Source organism: Scyliorhinus torazame, chromosome 1 (genome assembly GCF_047496885.1).
Source record: "Scyliorhinus torazame isolate Kashiwa2021f chromosome 1, sScyTor2.1, whole genome shotgun sequence".
In the NCBI taxonomy this organism is placed as follows: domain Eukaryota; kingdom Metazoa; phylum Chordata; class Chondrichthyes; order Carcharhiniformes; family Scyliorhinidae; genus Scyliorhinus; species Scyliorhinus torazame.
The window spans coordinates 234,800,574-234,819,576 of NC_092707.1; the positions used below are offsets into that span (position 1 = coordinate 234,800,574).

Genomic DNA, 19,003 nt, shown 5'->3' on the forward strand with positions numbered 1-19,003 from the left:
GTCAGTTGAAAGGAATTCAGGACCGGCATGTTCCTGTGAGGAAGAAGGATAAATACGGCAATTTTCGGGAACATTGGATAACGAGAGATATTGTAGGCCTCGTCAAAAAGAAAAAGAAGGCATTTGTCAGGGCTAAAAGGCTGGGAACAGACGAAGCCTGCGTGGAATATAAGGAAAGTAGGAAGGAACTTAAGCAAGGAGTCAGGAGGGCTAGAAGGGGTCACGAAAAGTCATTGGCAAATAGGGTTAAGGAAAATCCCAAGGCTTTTTACACGTACATAAAAAGCAAGAGGATAGCCAGGGAAAGGGTTGGCCCACTGAAGGATAGGCAAGGGAATCTATGTGTGGAGCCAGAGGAAATGGGCGAGGTACTAAATGAATACTTTGCATCAATATTCACCAAAGAGAAGAAATTGGTAGATGTTGAGTCTGGAGAAGGGTGTGTAGATAGCCTGGGTCACATTGAGATCCAAAAAGACGAGGTGTTGGGTGTCTTAAAAAATATTAAGGTAGATAAGTCCCCAGGGCCTAATGGGATCTACCCCAGAATACTGAAGGAGGCTGGAGAGGAAATTGCTGAGGCCTTGACAGAAATCTTTGGATCCTCGCTGTCTTCAGGGGATGTCCCGGAGGACTGGAGAATAGCCAATGTTGTTCCTCTGTTTAAGAAGGGTAGCAAGGATAATCCCGGGAACTACAGGCCGGTGAGCCTTACTTCAGTGGTAGGGAAATTACTGGAGAGAATTCTTCGAGACAGGATCTACTCCCATTTGGGAGCAAGTGGACGTATTAGTGAGAGGCAGCACGGTTTTGTGAAGGGAAGGTCGTGTCTCACTAACATAGAACAGAGAAAATACAGCACAGAACAGGCCCTTCGGCCCACGATGTTGTGCCGAACCTTTGTCCTAGATTAATCATAGATTATCATTGAATTTACAGTGCAGAAGGAGGCCATTCGGCCCTTTTAGTCTGCACCGGCTCTTGGAAAGAGCACCCTACCCAAACTCAACACCTCCACCCAACACCAAGGGCAATTTGGACATTAAGGGCAATTTATCATTGGCCAATTCACCTAACCCGCACATCTTTGGACTGTGGGAGGAAACCGGAGCACCCGGAGGAAACCCACGCAGACACGGGGAGGACGTGCAGACTCCGCACAGACAGTGACCCAAGCCGGAATCGAACCTGGGACCCTGGAGCTGTGAAGCAATTGTGCTATCCACAATGCTACCGTGCTGCCCTTGAGAACAAATAAATCTACACTATATCATTTTACCATAATCCATGTACCTATCCAATAGCTGCTTGAAGGTCCCTAATGTTTCCGACTCAACTACTTCTACAGGCAGTGCATTCCATGCCCCCACTACTCTCTGGGTAAAGAACCTACCTCTGATATCCCTCCTATATCTTCCACCTTTCACCTTAAATTTATGTCCCCTTGTAATGGTTTGTTCCACCCGGGGAAAAAGTCTCTGACTGTCTACTCTATCTATTCCCCTGATCATCTTATAAACCTCTATCAAGTCGCCCCTCATCCTTCTCCGTTCTAATGAGAGAAGGCCTAGCACCCTCAACCTTTCCTCATAAGACCTACTCTCCATTCCAGGCAACATCCTGGTAAATCTTCTTTGCACCTTTTCCAAAGCTTCCACATCCTTCCTAAAATGAGGCGACCAAAACTGTACACAATACTCCAAACGTGGCCTTACCAAAGTTTTGTACAGCTGCATCATCACCTCACGTCTCTTAAATTCAATCCCTCTGTTAATGAACGCGAGCAGACCATAGGCCTTCTTCACAGCTCTATCCACTTGAGTGGCAACTTTCAAAGATGTATGAACATAGACCCCAAGATCTCTCTGCTCCTCCACATTGCCAAGAACTCTACCGTTAACCCTATATTCCGCATTCATATTTGTCCTTCCAAAATGGACAACCTCACACTTTTCAGGGTTAAACTCCATCTGCCACTTCTCAGCCCAGCTCTGCATCCTATCTATGTCTCTTTGCAGCCGACAACAGCCCTCCTTACTGTCCACAACTCCACCAATCTTCGTATCGTCTGCAAATTTACTGACCCACCCTTCAACTCCCTCATCCAAGTCATTAATGAAAATCACAAACAGCAGAGGACCCAGAACTGATCCCTGCGGTACGTCACTGGTAACTGGGATCCAGGCTGAATATTTGCCATCCACCACCACTCTCTGACTTCTATCGGTTATCCAGTTTGTTATCCAACTGGCCAAATTTCCCACTATCCCATGCCTCCTTACTTTCTGCATAAGCCTACCATGGGGAACTTTATCAAATGCCTTACTAAAATCCATGTACACTACATCCACTGCTTTACCTTCATCCACATGCTTGGTCACCTTCTCAAAGAATTCAATAAGACTTGTGAGGCAAGACCTACCCCTCACAAATCCGTGCTGACTATCCCTAATCAAGCAGTGGCTTTCCAGATGCTCAGAAATCCTATCCTTCAGTACCCTTTCCATTACTTTGCCTACCACCGAAGTAAGACTAACTGGCCTGTAATTCCCAGGGTTATCCCTAGTCCCTTTTTTGAACAGGGGCACGACATTCGCCACTCTCCAATCCCCTGGTACCACCCCTGTTGACAGTGAGGACGAAAAGATCGTTGCCAACGGCTCTGCAATTTCATCTCTTGCTTCCCATAGAATCCTTGGATATATCCCGTCAGGTCCGGGGGACTTGTCTATCCTCAAGTTTTTCAAAATGCCCAACACATCTTCCTTCCTAACAAGTATTTCCTCGAGCTTACCAATCTGTTTCACACTGTCCTCTCCAACAATATCGCCCCTCTCATTTGTAAATACAGAAGAAAAGTACTCGTTCAAGACCTCTCCTATCTCTTCAGACTCAATACACAATCTCCCGCTACTGTCCTTGATCGGACCTACCCTCGCTCTAGTCATTCTCATATTACTCACATATGTGTAAAAGGCCTTGGGGTTTTCCTTGATCCTACCCGCCAAAGATTGTTCATGCCCTCTCTTAGCTCTCCGAATCCCTTCAGTTCCCTCCTGGCTATCTTGTATCCCTCCAATGCCCTGTCTGAACCTTGTTTCCTCAGCCTTCCATAAGTCACCTTTTTCCTCTTAACAAGACATTCAACCTCTCTTGTCAACCATGGTTCCCTCACTCGACCATCTCTTCCCTGCCTGACAGGGACATACATATCAAGGACACGTAGTACCTGTTCCTTGAACAAGTTCCACATTTCACTTGTGTCCTTCCCTGCCAGCCTATGTTCCCAACTTATGCACTTCAATTCTTGTCTGACAACATCGTATTTACCATTCCCCCAATTGTAAACCTTGCCCTGTTGCACGTACCTATCCCTCTCCATTACTAAAGTGAAAGTCACAGAATTGTGGTCACTATCTCCAAAATACTCCCCCACTAACAAATCTATCACTTCCCCTGGTTCATTACCCAGTACTAAATCCAATATTGCCCCTCCTCTGGTCAGACAATCTACATACTGTGTTAGAAAAGCTTCCTGGACACACTGCACAAACACCACCCCATCCAAACTATTTGATCTAAAGAGTTTCCACTCAATATTTGGGAAGTTAAAGTCGCCCATGACTACTACCCTATGACTTCTGCACCTTTCCAAAATCTGTTTCCCAATCTGTTCCTCCACATCTCTGCTACTATTGGGGGGCCTATAGAAAACTCCTAACAAGGTGACTGCTCCTTTCCTATTTCTGACTTCAACCCATACTACCTCAATAGGGTGATATTCCTCGAACTGCCTTTCTGCAGCTGTTATACTATCTCTAATTAATAATGCCACCCCCCCACCTCTTTTACCACCCTCCCTAATCTTATTGAAACATCTATAACCAGGGACCTCCAACAACCATTTCTGCCCCTCTTCTATCCAAGTTTCCGTGATGGCCACCACATCGTAGTCCCAAGTACCGATCCATGCCTTAAGTTCACCCACCTTATTCCTGATGCTTCTTGCATTGAAGTATACACACTTCAACCCATCTCCGTGCCTGCAAGTACTCTCCTTTGTCAGTGTTCCCTTCCCCACTGCCTCATTACACGCTTTGGCGTCCTGAATATCGGCTACCTTAGTTGCTGGACTACAAATCCGGTTCCCATTCCCCTGCCAAATTAGTTTAAACCCTCCCGAAGAGTACTAGAAAACCTCCCTCCCAGGATATTGGTGCCCCTCTGGTTCAGATGCAACCCTTCCTGCTTGTACAGGTCCCACCTTCCCCAGAATGCGCTCCAATTATCCAAATACCTGAAGCCCTCCCTCCTACACCATTCCTGCAGCCACGTGTTCAACTGCACTCTCTCCCTATTCCTAGCCTCGCTATCACGTGGCACCGGCAACAAACCAGAGATGACAACTCTGTCTGTCCTGGCTTTTAACTTCCAGCCGAACTCCCTAAACTTGTTTATTACCTCCACACCCCTTTTCCTACCTATGTCGTTGGTACCAATGTGCACCACGACTTCTGACTGCTCCCCCTCCCCCTTAAGGATCCTGAAGACACGATCCGAGACATCCCTGGCCCTGGCACCCGGGAGTCAACATACCTTCCGGGAGTCTCGCCCGCGACCACAGAATCTCCTATCTATTCCCCTAACCATTGAATCTCCTACAACTATTGCTTTTCTATTCTCCCCCCTTCCCTTCTGAGCCCCAGAGCCAGACTCAGTGCCAGAGACCTGGCCGCTAGGGCCTTCCCCCGGTAGGTCATCCCCCCCAACAGCATCCAAAACGGTATACTTGTTTTGAAGGGGAACGGCCACGAGGGACCCCTGCACTTTCTGCCTGTTTGTTTTTTACCCCCTGACTGTAACCCAGCTATTCTTGTCCTGTACCTTGGGTGTGGTTACCTCCTTGTAACTCTCCTCAATCACCCCCTCTGCCTCCCGGATGATCCGAAGTTCATCCAGCTTCAGCTCCAGTTCCCTGACACGGTCTTTGAGGAGCTGAAGTTGGGTGCACTTCCCGCAGGTATTGTCAGTGGGGACACCGGTGGTATCCCTCACCACCCACATCCTACAGGAGGAGCATGTAACTGGCCTAGCCTCCATCCCCTCTTACCTGACAGAATATAGCTGCCCTGTGGACTAACTAGATCTCCGCCCTCCGACCCTGCTCCCAGTCAGCTACACTTTCTGTAAACTCCTGGCTCTCTTCGCACTCTTTGCGGAAATGTCGGAAACAAAATGAAAGGAGCACCTTACTCCCTCCTCACCTAACTCCCTCGGTCACCAAACTCTCACTATCGCACTCAAATGCACCAAATTCAGCACTCCCCCGGTCACCAAACTCTCACTATCGCACTCAAATGCACCAAATTCAGCACTCCCTCGGTCTCCAAACTCTCACTACAGCACTCAAATGCACCAAATTCAGCACTCAGTGCAAACAAAGTCTGCACTGTAAGGGATCACTTTTATACTGTGAATCTAGCCTCTGAAAACTGGCCTAATCCAATTAACTAATTATCAAGCTCCAGCTGCAAGTGCCTACAAGTAGAAGCCTGTTTAAAGCTTATTGAAAATTCACCTTCTTCTAAACCAAACAGCAACTTTTAAGTTAATTAACTAAATAAAAGAAAGACTAAACTTTCGATAAAAATGAAGCCTTATACTCCCTCGGTCACCAAACTCTCACTATCGCACTCAAATGCACCAAAAGTCAGCACTCAGTGCAAACCCAACCCACTCAGTGCAAACTAACTTGATAGAGTTTTTCGAGGAGGTCACTCAGATGATTGATGCAGGTAGGGCAGTGGATGTTGTCTATTTGGACTTCAGTAAGGCCTTTGACAAGGTCCCTCATGGTAGACTAGTACAAAAGGTGAAGTCACACGGGATCAGGGGTGAGCTGGCAAGGTGGATACAGAACTGGCTAGGCCATAGAAGGCAGAGAGTAGCAATGGAAGGATGCTTTTCTAATTGGAGGGCTGTGACCAGTGGTGTTCCACAGGCATCAGTGCTGGGACCTTTGCTCTTTGTAGTATATATAAATGATTTGGAGGAAAATGTAACTGGTCTGATTAGTAAGTTTGCAGACGACACAAAGGTTGGTGGAATTGCGGATAGCGATGAGGACTGTCAGAGGATACAGCAGGATTTAGATTGTTTGGAGACTTGGGCGGAGAGATGGCAGATGGAGTTTAATCCGGACAAATGTGAGGTAATGCATTTTGGAAGGTCTAATGCAGGTAGGGAATATACCTGAATGGTAGAACCTCATGAGTATTGAAAGTCAAAGAGACCTAGGAGTACAGGTCCACAGGTCATTGAAAGGGGCAACACAGGTGGAGAAGGTAGTCAAGAAGGCATACGGCATGCTTGCCTTCATTGGCCGGGGCATTGAGTATAAGAATTGGCAAGTCATGTTGCAGCTGTATAGAACCCTAGTTCGGCCACACTTGGAGTATAGTGTTCAATTCTGGTCGCCACACTACCAGAAGGATGTGGAGGTTTTAGAGAGGGTGCAGAAGAGATTTACCAGAATGTTGCCTGGCATGGAGGGCATTAGCTATGAGGAGCGGTTGAATAAACTCGATTTGTTCTCACTGGAACGAAGGAGGTTGAGGGGAGACCTGATAGAGGTATACAAAATTATGAGGGGCATAGACAGAGTGGATAGTCAGAGGCTTTTCCCCAGGGTAGAGGGGTCAATTACTAGGGGGCATAGGTTTAAGGTGAGAGGGGCAAGGTTTAGAATAGATGTACGAGGCAAGATTTTTACGCAGTGGGTAGTGGGTGCCTGGAACTCGCTACCAGAGGAGGTGGTGGAAGCAGGGACGATAGTGACATTTAAGGGGCATCTTGACAAATACATGAATAAGATGGGAATAGAGGGATACGGACCCAGGAAGTGTAGAAGATTGTAGTTTAGTCGGGCAGCATGGTCGGCACGGGCTTGGAGGGCCGAAGGGCCTGTTCCTGTGCTGTACATTTCTTTGTTCTTTGTTCTTTATTTGCTATCCTCCAGTCCTCTGGCACTATTCCTGTAGCCAATGATGACATAAAAACCAAGGCCAAAGGCTCAGCAATCTCTTCCCTGGCTTCCCAGAGAATCCTAGGATAAATCCCATCAGGCCCCGGGGACTTATCTATTTTCAGCCTGTCCAGAATTGCCAACACCTCTTCCCTTCGTACCTCAATGCCATCTATTCTAATAGCCTGGGTCTCAGCATTCTCCTCCACAACATTCTCTTTTTCCTGAGTGAATACTGACGAAAAATATTCATTTAGTATCTCGCCTATTTCTTCAGACTCCACACACAACTTCCCATCCCTGTCCTTGACTGGCCCTACTCTTACTCTAGTCATTCTTTTATTCCTGACATACCTATAGAAAGCTTTTGGGTTTTCCTTGATCCTATGTCCCCTCCTTGCTTGTCTTAGCTCTCTCTTTAGATCCTTCCTCGCTACCTTGTAACTATCAAGCGCCCCAACTGAAACTTCACACCTCATCTTCACATAGGCCTCCTTCTTCCTCTTAACAAGCGATTCCACTTCTTTGGTAAACCACGGTTCCCTCGCTCGACGCCTTCCTCCCTGCCTGACAGGTACGTACTTATTGTAAGACTTATTACTGTGCTCACCCCAGTCCATCTCCATATCATGGCAACTCAACTACAGTATTGAAAGGGCAGCACAGTGGGTAGCACTGTTGCTTCACAGTTCCAGGGTCCCAGGTTTGATACCCGGCTTGGGTCATGTCTGTGTGGAGTCTGCACGTTCTCCTTGTGTCTGTGTGGGTTTCCTCCAGGCGCTCCGGTTTCCACCCACAAGTTCCGAAGGACGTGCTTGTTAGGTGAATTGGACATTCTGAATTTTCTCTCTGTGTACCCGATCAGGCGCCTGAATGTGGCGACTAGGGGCTTTTCACATTAACTTCATTGCAGTGTTAATGTAAGCCTACCTGTGACAATAAAGATTATTATTATGCCTAGCCCACAAGCTCTAGAACTCACTTCCTATACCTCTCTGCCTCTCTACCCTGCTTTCTTCCTGTCAGATACTCTTTGATACCTATCAAAAAGTATTTCACATTAGACATGCATGAACCAGCTTAGCACAGGGTGTATGATGACATGGCAAAGCTGTAAGTGTAGCCATGGGTTGCGACAGCTAGCAGCTTTTCAAAGCAGAAAAGGGGTGCACTGACGCCTTCCTTGTTGACTTATGGATAACCATGAGAAGCGGGGAATGGATGGATTGATTTTGCAGCGTTTGGTCGGGTTTTACAGAATAGTGCAGATAGAATGAGAAGTGAAAGGTAATCTTAACTTGCCACTCCTGGTGAAATCATTAAGTTTCATTCTATAATGCAGCTAGAAATTGAACAAAACGTTGCTCACATTCACATGCTGTCCAGGTCTAATTGTGCACATTCTCTAAAGCACCTTGCCATCAGCTGACCATCAAGTGAGTAGAAAATCTCCCTTCTCTCATGATCTTGCTCAGCCAGTAAACATTTAAAATTTAGTGCATATGTCTTAGGAACATAAAAATAGCAGCTGTAAAACACCATAACATTGCACCAGTTGCTTTGTTTGAAGATTTGATTAAAGACTATTTGGGAGCTTATATAGTTATTGAACTGATGATTATGAATGTTGTGAATCACCACTGATCCTCTGTTGGCTCTGTCACTTAGCCTCAGGAACGGAGAATCCAGCCCATGGTCTTTATTTCAAACATGGGGGGCGGGATTCTCCGTCGGCCAACGGCGGAATTGGAAAAGAAAATCGGGCAGAGAATCTGTCATGAAGCCAAAATCTAGTGGACGTCGGATGCACGGCAGAATGCCATGCTCCGGTGCCTCGACAGCGACGCCAATGCATTGTACTCCGCACATACAGTAAACGTCGTTCGCCTATCATTAGTGGGCCTGACCCGGTATTCTCTGGGGCCTCCGCGCTGGTCCGCCTCCGATTGGCCGAGTAACTCGCGCCTCACACTAAATTCAAATCCTTTTGCAGATTCTTTGCCGACAGGACTTAGAAAAATTTCCTATATTAGAATTTTAAAACAATTAAAGGATATAAATCTAATCCCAGTTAATGTTTATTGTAGACCCATCAGGCCTGGAATTTGCGAAAAACAAAGGACTTTTGAAGATTTTGTTGAAGAACTACTTAAGGTAGATTCAGAATTATTTCAACAGGATCCCCAGGTGAGAAAGTCATTTGAATTTGTTCAAAGCTCCATTTTGTTCACGCTGTCAATTGAAGAGATTCTGTAATTCTAACATTTCAGAAATATATAAAAATACTGTCAAGTCAGGGTTTTCCAAACTGGGATCCATAGACCTTGAGGGTCCGTGAAGGGTCTCCAGGGGGTCTGTGACACCGGCAGCTGGCAAGTGACTGGTAGCACGGTGGCACAGTGTTAGCACTGCTGCCTCATAGCGCCAGGGACCCAGGTTCAATTCCAGCCTTGGGTCACTGTCTGTGTGGCGTTTGCACTTTCTCTCTGTGTCTGCGTGGGTTTCCTCCGGGTGCTCCGGTTTCCTCCCACAGTTCAAAGATGTGCAGGTTAGATGGATTGGCCATGATAAATTGCCCCTTAGTGTCTCAAGGTTAGGTGGGGTTACTGGGATAGGGTGGGGATTGGGTCTGTGTAGGGTGGTCTTTCAAATGGTCGGTGCAGACTTGATGGGCCAAATGGTCTCTTTGTGCACTGTAGGAATATTCTGAAAAGCTGGTTGCAAAACTACAGATTTACAAATAAGTAGGGAAAACAAATAGGCCAATTAGAGCCTATCGAAACAGTGCTTCGAGATGCCTTGCTCCGATTGATTTATTCGATCTCATTGTTGCAGGGTTTTAAAGCTCAGGTAAATAGCGAAATTCAACAGTGAGTTGGCAGGAGACCAGAAGAAATTTGGAGTCCGAAGTCGTCTGTAGCAGTTCCAACGACAGTTGAGGCCGGGGCAGCGGCGACAGTTGAGGCCGGGGCAGCGGCGACAGTTGAGGCCGGGGCAGCGGCGACAGTTGAGGCCGGGGCAGCGGCGACAGTTGAGGCCGGGGCAGCGGCGACAGTTGAGGTCGGGGCCGCAGCATTTCAGAGGCTATTGCAGTTCAGGCCGGAACCAGGCCGCAGCAGTTCAGGAGGCAGCAGCAGTTCAGGCCGGGGCCGCAGCAGTTCAGGCCGGGGCCGCAGCAGTTCAGGCCGGGGCCGCAGCAGTTCTGGAGGCCGCAGCAGTTCAGGCCGGGGTCGCAGCAGTTCAGGCCAGGGCTGAGGCCACAGCAGTTCCCCAATACTCATGGGAGGTCACTAGGTGTTACACAGCTCAATAAGATTGGCAAACCCTGTGTTAAGAAATTCTATTTAATTTTAACTCCCAAAAGGAGACACTCACTAGGATTAGTATTCATGGTGGACATTCTAATGCCAACAATAGGCAGCATTATCCAGTCCGCTAGCGGCGGGCATCATGGCCAGCAGGATTGGAAAGTGTCCAGAAACCAGTTTCCTCCCTTGCCTTCAGCAGCGAGAACGGCCTGCTATCAAACGGGACTCTGGGATTTGTTTTGACCTTGGTGAGGAACACACCACCGAGGCTGCACATACCTCGCTCCCTTGTCAGTGCAGGAAGCGATTGGAGCCCCCTCAACACCCACACCCCCTCCTTCGGACTCACCACCGCAGCCTCTGGAACCCTCCAATGTCCCAACTTACCTGTTAGGGGGTCCTTGAGCCTTCCTTCACCCCACCTCATAAGGGCAAGGCACCCCTGGGCCCGATCCCTGGCATGGGCAAACTGGCACCTTGGCAATGCAAGTCTGGTACCCTGGCAGTGCTACCCAGGCACCCTGGCAGTGCTGGGGTGGCAGTGCCAAGGTTCCAGGGAGGCCGTGGGAGTGCCAGTGTACCACCCTGCTCAGAGCCTGACCACCAAGGGGCCGCTGCTGGCCTGCAAGACCCTCCCAGTTGCCGTTATGCCTAGTCCACGTTTGGGTTGACCAGTGCTAAACAGTGCCATGATGAGGTCTCCCATGGTGTTCGTTCCTGGGCCTCTGGAGCATCGACCGCCAACATATTAAACTCAGCCTAACTGCTCAGTTAAATATGTAAATCGGGACCTCATCCAGCAAGGGCGAGATCCAGATCACAACATCTTGCGTGATCTCGTTAGAAATCGAGAGGCATTCCGAGCATCGCAAATCTCACAAAAAGTCTCTCCTGAGATTTAATGGTTTAATTATTGTTCTGGGCCAGGGAGATTGATTAACATTGCATTGACAATTATAATTTTAATATTAATTATGACCCCTGGTTTTCTGTGTAAGTTTAATGGGCAACTTACATGTAAATCAAGCTGTTTCTGAAACAGAAAGAACAGGCTAAAGGCGAGGTGTCATTTGTTTGAAGAAAACAGTTGACCTGTTTAAATTGACCTGAAAGTTTTGGAGATTCACAGCTCATGTTGTATATCGTCATCCCCTGACCTTTCTGGGTAATATACACTTCAACAATGGTGTACATCATTAACATGTTGTTATTTTCCAGGAGGAAAGTATGGCAGCGTAAACAGTTGCAAAGGATCATATTTTGAAAGAAGCTTAATACTCATCATAAATGGAATGGTTACAGCCAAGCATTTGTTAGAACTAAATTCAAAAATAAATCTCTTTGATTGTTCCACAGGACATAAGTGAAGTGAAGGTGGCTCCAAAGAAGTCTTTCCTGAAGCGCGGAGAAGGTATTGCACGATTTGAGAAGAACAAAGAAAACGTCTTCAAGGAACAAAGCCGGAGTCCAATCTGCGACTCTACCAAACAGTTTCCCAGAAAAGTTAGGTTCAGCAGTCAACGCCGACTTTCCTTGCCCATGCTCACCGAAAATGAAAAGCTGCAGATTAAGAAACAGTCGACTTTACAAAAACAAGTTAATAGTTCAGTCCTTGTGGCATCTAAAACAAAAAAGTCTGCCTCCAACGAAAACTTCACGGCGAACGGCAGGATGAAAGATCAGAGGCAAAAAGAAAAGCTAGACGAAATCAAGAATAGTACAGATGAGGGTATCCAAAGTGACATAAATGTAACAGAACTGACAATCATCATTGAATCGCCCCACAAACACTCCGATGACAGGAAAGGCGGAAGCCAACAAATAGAGCAGGAAAGTAAATTCGGAGGTATAACTACTCTAGAGGATTCCCAAGGAAAAACTACTGGAGGTGGTTTAAGCTTACATATTGTAGAAAGTCAGCACTTGAATGGGGTTGATTCACAATTAAAGAATTGCTCAAGTAGCAGTTTTTCTCATGAAAGTATGGAAAGGCAGCACCAAGGCCAACACATAGGACAGTATAAGACAAACCAGCTGCAGGAATCTTCAAATGAGCAGCCATGTTTCAGTAACACTTCTCATCTGGAATGGCTAAGTACCAACAGAACGATCACTGTAAACCAGGCAACTGGAATGTTCCAACAGCAGGGAGAGAAAGACCAATACGAAGATGCAGCCAATGCCAGAGATTCCACAAAATTGCTTGGCAAAAAAGGTCCAAGCTTAGGCTTTAAAAAAATAAACGACAGAATAGTTCAAGTCACTCTTGATGGTCTACCATGCCAGGGTGCAAATTTTAGAAATGAGCAAACCAAAGACCATGACACAGACAGTGTTGTAAGCAGAGGGTTCGCACCAATTTTGAGCAACGAACACAGAATGAACTTTCTTTTAAAAAACGATGGAGAACATTGTGGTGAATCAAATTCTAAAGCAAATAGTACAGACAACGAGGGCAGCGGCCCAAAGTCTCAGTGTCATCAACAACCCATCAAAGAAATTCTACAGAATTCTGGTCAGACTGATAAAAACCTGGACTTGTCTGATGATGCAGATTATGCGAGTGATGCCCCAAGTGGAATAGAAGAAATGAACTCAACTCCAGCTTCTCAGCATTCTGTACACTGTAGATCAATAGTGTCTCCAGTGAAACACAATGCACTGAGCAGTACAAGTAGCAGTGAAAATGAAACATTAGAGCTCAAGTCCAATATTTTATCAAGAAGATTTCCTTCTTCACACAACAGGCCAATGAGAAATAAAAACAAAGTCATGAGAAGGAAGTCAAACTTTGCAAAGAAAAGTGCCAGTAGTTTTATGAGCACTCAAACCTGTGACACTACAGAACCAGATCTTGTCCAACCTTCTACCCCTGGTCTTGCACCGCATTCATCGCCAGCACTTCATTCTCAACCAAAGGTGCCAGTAAACCTTGATTTTCCAGAGCAGGTGAACTCCAGCAGTGTAAATATTCAAGGTATGCCTGTGAAATAAAATGAATCAAATCGCAATTTCAAACATCACACTGAATTATTTGAACTGTGTTCAAATATTAAGGGGCTACAATTCATAATTTTGCTTATTTTAAGCGAGTAAGGAATGGTGGAATGTAAATAGAAAGTTCTAAAATACAAGTAAAATACTGTGGATGCTGGAGAACTGATATATAAACAGAGATTGCTGGAAAGCTTCAGCAGGTCTGGCAGCATCTGTGGAGAGAGACACAGAGTTACCATTTTGGATCCAATATGACTCCTTCGGAACAGCATCCAAAGTTCCAAAGAAGACTCATATTAGACTCGAAACGACCACTGTGTTTCTCTCTCCGAAGATGTTGCCAGATCAGTTTTTCCAATACTTTCTGTTTTTATTTTAGGAAGTTCCAATGTTGGGAGAAAATTTCTGAGGATGTGAGGATATGCTCTAATGTACCGTTGTAATTTTAAAGATTGGCAGAAACCCTGAACAATTGATTCAAGTGATCCCATTTGCACTATTTACCTGCATCATTGTGCACCTGATGACTAGTACAGCAGAGTCACAAATGAACTGTGTGTGTGGACTGTGTGTGTGTGTGGACTGTGTGTGTGTGTGGACTGTGTGTGTGTGTGGACTGTGTGTGTGTGTGGACTGTGTGTGTGTGTGGACTGTGTGTGTGTGTGTGGACTGTGTGTGTGTGTGGACTGTGTGTGTGTGGACTGTGTGTGTGTGTGGACTGTGTGTGTGTGTGGACTGTGTGTGTGTGTGTGGACTGTGTGTGTGTGTGGACTGTGTGTGTGTGTGGACTGTGTGTGTGTGTGGACTGTGTGTGTGTGTGGACTGTGTGTGTGTGTGGACTGTGTGTGTGTGTGGACTGTGTGTGTGTGTGGACTGTGTGTGTGTGTGGACTGTGTGTGTGTGTGGACTGTGTGTGTGTGGACTATGTGTGTGTGGACTATGTGTGTGTGGACTGTGTGTGTGGACTGTGTGTGTGTGGACTGTGTGTGTGTGGACTGTGTGTGTGTGGACTGTGTGTGTGTGGACTGTGTGTGTGTGGACTGTGTGTGTGTGGACTGTGTGTGTGTGTGTGGACTGTGTGTGTGTGTGTGGACTGTGTGTGTGTGTGTGGACTGTGTGTGTGTGTGGACTGTGTGTGTGTGTGTGTGGACTGTGTGTGTGTGTGTGTGGACTGTGTGTGTGTGGACTGTGTGTGTGTGTGTGTGGACTGTGTGTGTGTGTGTGGACTGTGTGTGTGTGTGTGGACTGTGTGTGTGTGTGGACTGTGTGTGTGTGTGTGGACTGTGTGTGTGTGTGTGGACTGTGTGTGTGTGTGTGGACTGTGTGTGTGTGTGTGGACTGTGTGTGTGTGTGTGGACTGTGTGTGTGTGTGTGGACTGTGTGTGTGTGTGTGTGTGGACTGTGTGTGTGTGTGTGTGTGTGGACTGTGTGTGTGTGTGTGGACTGTGTGTGTGTGTGTGGACTGTGTGTGTGTGTGTGTGGACTGTGTGTGTGTGTGTGTGGACTGTGTGTGTGTGTGTGTGTGTGGACTGTGTGTGTGTGTGGGGACTGTGTGTGTGTGTGTGTGTGGACTGTGCGTGTGTGTGTGTGTGGACTGTGTGTGTGTGTGGACTGTGTGTGTGTGTGTGTGGACTGTGTGTGTGTGTGTGGGTGGACTGTGTGTGTGTGTGTGGGTGGACTGTGTGTATATGTGAGCCATACAAAGAACAACAAAGAACAAAGAAATGTACAGCACAGGAACAGGCCCTTCGGCCCTCCAAGCCCGTGCCGACCATGCTGCCCGACTAAACTACAATCTTCTACACTTCCTGGGTCCATATCCCTCTATTCCCATCCTATTCATGTATTTGTCAAGATGCCCCTTAAATGTCACTATCGTCCCTGCTTCCACCACCTCCTCCAGTAGCGAGTTCCAGGCACCCACTACCCTCTGCGTAAAAAACTTGCCTCGTACATCTACTCTAAACCTTGCCCCTCTCACCTTAAACCTATGCCCCCTAGTAATTGACCCCTCTACCCTGGGGAAAAGCCTCTGACTATCCACTCTGTCTATGCCCCTCATAATTTTGTATACCTCTATCAGGTCTCCCCTCAACCTCCTTCGTTCCAGTGAGAACAAACCGAGTTTATTCAACCGCTCATACCGAATCATACTTCGGTAAACAGTTTGGAGAGTTAAAAGGAGATGAATAACATGGCTTTATTGGTGCACTGTTTTCTTATTTTTCAAGTCCTGTAACATTGCACACAGACGAAAATAGAATAGGGATATATTTATCATTATTTTTTAATGCTGGCAGGGGTGGCACGATGGCGCAGTGGTTAGCACTGCTGCCTCACGGCACCATGGTCCCGGGTCACTGTCCGTGTAGAGTTTACACATTCTCCCCGTGTCTGCGTGGGTCTCACCCCCACAACCCAAAAAGATGTGCAGGGTAGGTTGATTGGCTATGCTAAAATTGCCCTTTAATTGAGAAATAAAATGAATTGGGTACTTTAAATCATAAAAAAGAAAAAAAATATTAAATGCTTGTACCATATGTATTACACTGTCCACTTGCCAATAACATACACAGTGGCAGCACTTTTTTAAATAAGTGGCAAGAAAAATACCAAACAAACCTCATTTCATTTCATTAAGTAAAGTGGCTCAGTGATAGTACCTTTAAGTTAGGTGATTGTTGGTTCAAACCCTGCTCCAGAGATGTAAACACATAATGGCGGAGTACCTGCATTGGATGCAGTTAGCTATTTCAGTGCCAATTGTGCCTGTTTTGAACTCAACTGTATATGATCAAATGCAAAATCTGCAATGAAACAGCCTGCTCGGGCAGGGTTTTAAAAACAAATTTAAAAAATAAACATTTTAGTCACACACCCTGTGTGTAACTTGATTTAAAATTTATTTTAAAGACTAAATGTTAGTTTCCAACTGGATTTTGGTAAAATAGTCAGTTCTTTTTAAATTTAAATAAATAATTCAAATGGTATCGATCAATGCCCTTCCATCCAAAAGTTCCAATTTAATTATTGGATTATTCTGGAAGCTCTGCAAACGATTGCAATTAGTAGACCTTTTCTGTGACTGCTTGGCCTTCTGGACATTCTCGTGAGCTGCCTCACTGTCTTGATCCAGCTGGTCTCTCATGCTCAGGGCATAGGATTGCTTCTGTGGTGTGCCTTTGTCTTTCTTGTTTGACTGCAGCAAATCGAGGGGTCCCTGGACAGTCCGCCCATAAAGCAACTCGAAACGTGAAAACCGTCTGAGCATGGTATGGGATGGTTCTGACACCAGTAATGCCCAGCTGATGGTTGAAATGCTTCATAAACTTGGAATTGAAGTTGGTTCCCTGATCTATAATGATTTCCTCGGATATGCCAACCCAAGAGAACTGCTGAAGTAGGGCACTGATGATTCTGGGTGTGGCGGTTGAGTTGAGGGGAAAAGTATCAGGGGTCTGGGTAGCATAACCATCTATGACGAGGATGTATTGATATCCAGCTCTGTTTTCCTCCAATGGACCGACCATATACATCACAATGATTTGGAAAGGAGTAGAGATTACTGGCAGGGGTAAGTGGATGAAAGAAACTAGCTATTTCTTTTAGTTAAAAGAGGGTTAATTAATAAGTTGAATTAATAATTGACTTAAAAAGCTCAATCAGAAACCATTTAAAAGGGATTCCATCATGACTGTGCAAAATGGATGTTGCTTGCATTTGCAAAATGGACATTGCTTGCTTCTGCAAAATGGATATCTGTTTGCAAGGAACAGCTTGCAACGAGCTAAACAAGTGCAACATTTCTAATGAAGGTCAGGTTGACATTAGAGTTCATATGAGCCTTCCATAGTCCGAAAGAAGGAATCATAAGACAAAGCGCATACCAGTGCAATGATAAGAACAGATTTTGCACACCAACATACACTAAAGAATTCGAAGATGCAACATGACTGATAATTCCAAGTTAATGTTGCATATTGAAGATTGACAACCCAATCATCGAACCAAATGTATTGAAGATCCATCCAATCCAAATAGCTTGTTACAGGGGAAAAAATAGATTGACTTAGACTGATAACATATTCCTTAAAGGTAATAGTTTTAGGCTATTATTTCTATTCTAGAATCATCCTATACTTTTTGCCTAAGAAGCTATCTACTATCTTTGTTTCATATTTTCCATTTCTAGTTCTAACCTACGCAGCTGTTTTGCTTCATGCAAAGAAACCATTGCTGCTATTGTATTTTGAATTCAAGTTGTTCTGTAAGTTACTAAGGATAATCTGATTCTCAAAACAGTCTTTTGCAGGCGAGGGCTGAACTGAGAACCTTGTAAATTCTGTAACAAGAATTTCTGTTATAATCGATCAATAGATACCAAATAAAATTACTTGGCACCCGAAACGGATAGACAAGATTTTGCATTGTTAGTTGCATCGTCGGCGTTACTTAATATATGCAATAACAGGAAAGTGTAGATCTTACAGTGGAGCTCCATTGGCCTTCTGGATAGCACTTTCCTTTGGCACTGTGGATATGTTTGGCAGTATATGAAAATGTCTTTGTGTTGGTGTGGTCAAAAGAAATGTGAACTGAACCTCTGATAAGTTTTGTCCTGACCCAGATAACCTGGTGTGTGCTGGTGGAGAATGAGTGGTCTGCAACGGGTCAGTGGAACATGACATGTGCCCTTTTCTTCATCAACACACAGAATTGCCCCCTTAATCAAGAATCTGCCCCCGCTCAATTTATCAGTCTGATCTCCTTCCCCTCCACTCTTGAAAAATGATGCCAATGAGGAATGAGGCTGTTGAAGCTGATGGCAAAGCCCAGGGGTCAACTATTAGCCCAGACATGGTAGCCTCAAGAGGCGGCAAGCTCCACCTTTTATCTAGGCGGCACTGTTGCCGGGATTTCCTGCGCCCTTCAAACTCACAAATATCTGTTAAGGGTTGCAATCCCGCTTTTGTTTAAGAGGGTGTAACAACAGGGCAGCACACTTCCACCCTGATTCCCTTTGCAACAAGTCATGGAGAACAGGAAGATCTCGACCCAGAACAAGCTCACTAGATAAATTTTCCACCACAGCATGCTTAACAGAAAAACATGGTCATGAATAGCAACAGTAATCTCTGTCATGGGGTATAGCTTGGTTTCACCATGTATACCAATATATGAGGGTGTGATGACTGTAATCAATGTTGGAATCTGTAATATTACATTTTTATATGAGAGAGAGCAAGCTATCTGTGTCAATTAGTGCAGTAACAATCTTTCAATTGACATTCATTAGTAACTCAACAAGATCAGTGTTACTTTTTCCCTCATCAACATCGCCATCATGAGGCACATAGCAGCAACTGGACATTTTTGGTGCTCAAAAAGGGCACATTTAATGAAGCTTTATGGCCTTCCTGCTGGCAGTAGACCAGTCTGATATTGCCAATATTAGAGCTGCCCCTCTTAGCCCCATTGACCCTCCTATGTCATTAGGTGGATTGGTATAACCTTCTTTGTCCATCGCTGGTGTGTGCACTTAATGGTAGGGTCTGGGTGTGTTCTGATGTGTACCTAGGTATGCTGCGCCAGCCTTGCTCCTTGAGTTCATTGGTAGGCTCGTGCTCCTTCAACCATGTCTGTGTTATCCACAGGAACAACCTAAAAAAATTGT

General features: G+C 45.7%; 1 protein-coding gene across 5 annotated transcripts in view; it reads left to right on the forward strand.

The window, feature by feature from the left end:
• Nucleotides 1–19,003, forward strand: part of LOC140419553 (uncharacterized) — a 215,735-nt gene that overhangs the window by 65,639 nt on the left and 131,093 nt on the right. For all 5 annotated transcript variants that reach the window (XM_072503474.1, XM_072503458.1, XM_072503464.1 and 2 more), the window contains 2 exons: nucleotides 9,112–9,211; nucleotides 11,689–13,309. In XM_072503474.1, the coding sequence (XP_072359575.1) occupies nucleotides 9,112–9,211; nucleotides 11,689–13,309 (1,721 nt within the window). The remainder of the gene's footprint in view (nucleotides 1–9,111; nucleotides 9,212–11,688; nucleotides 13,310–19,003) is intronic.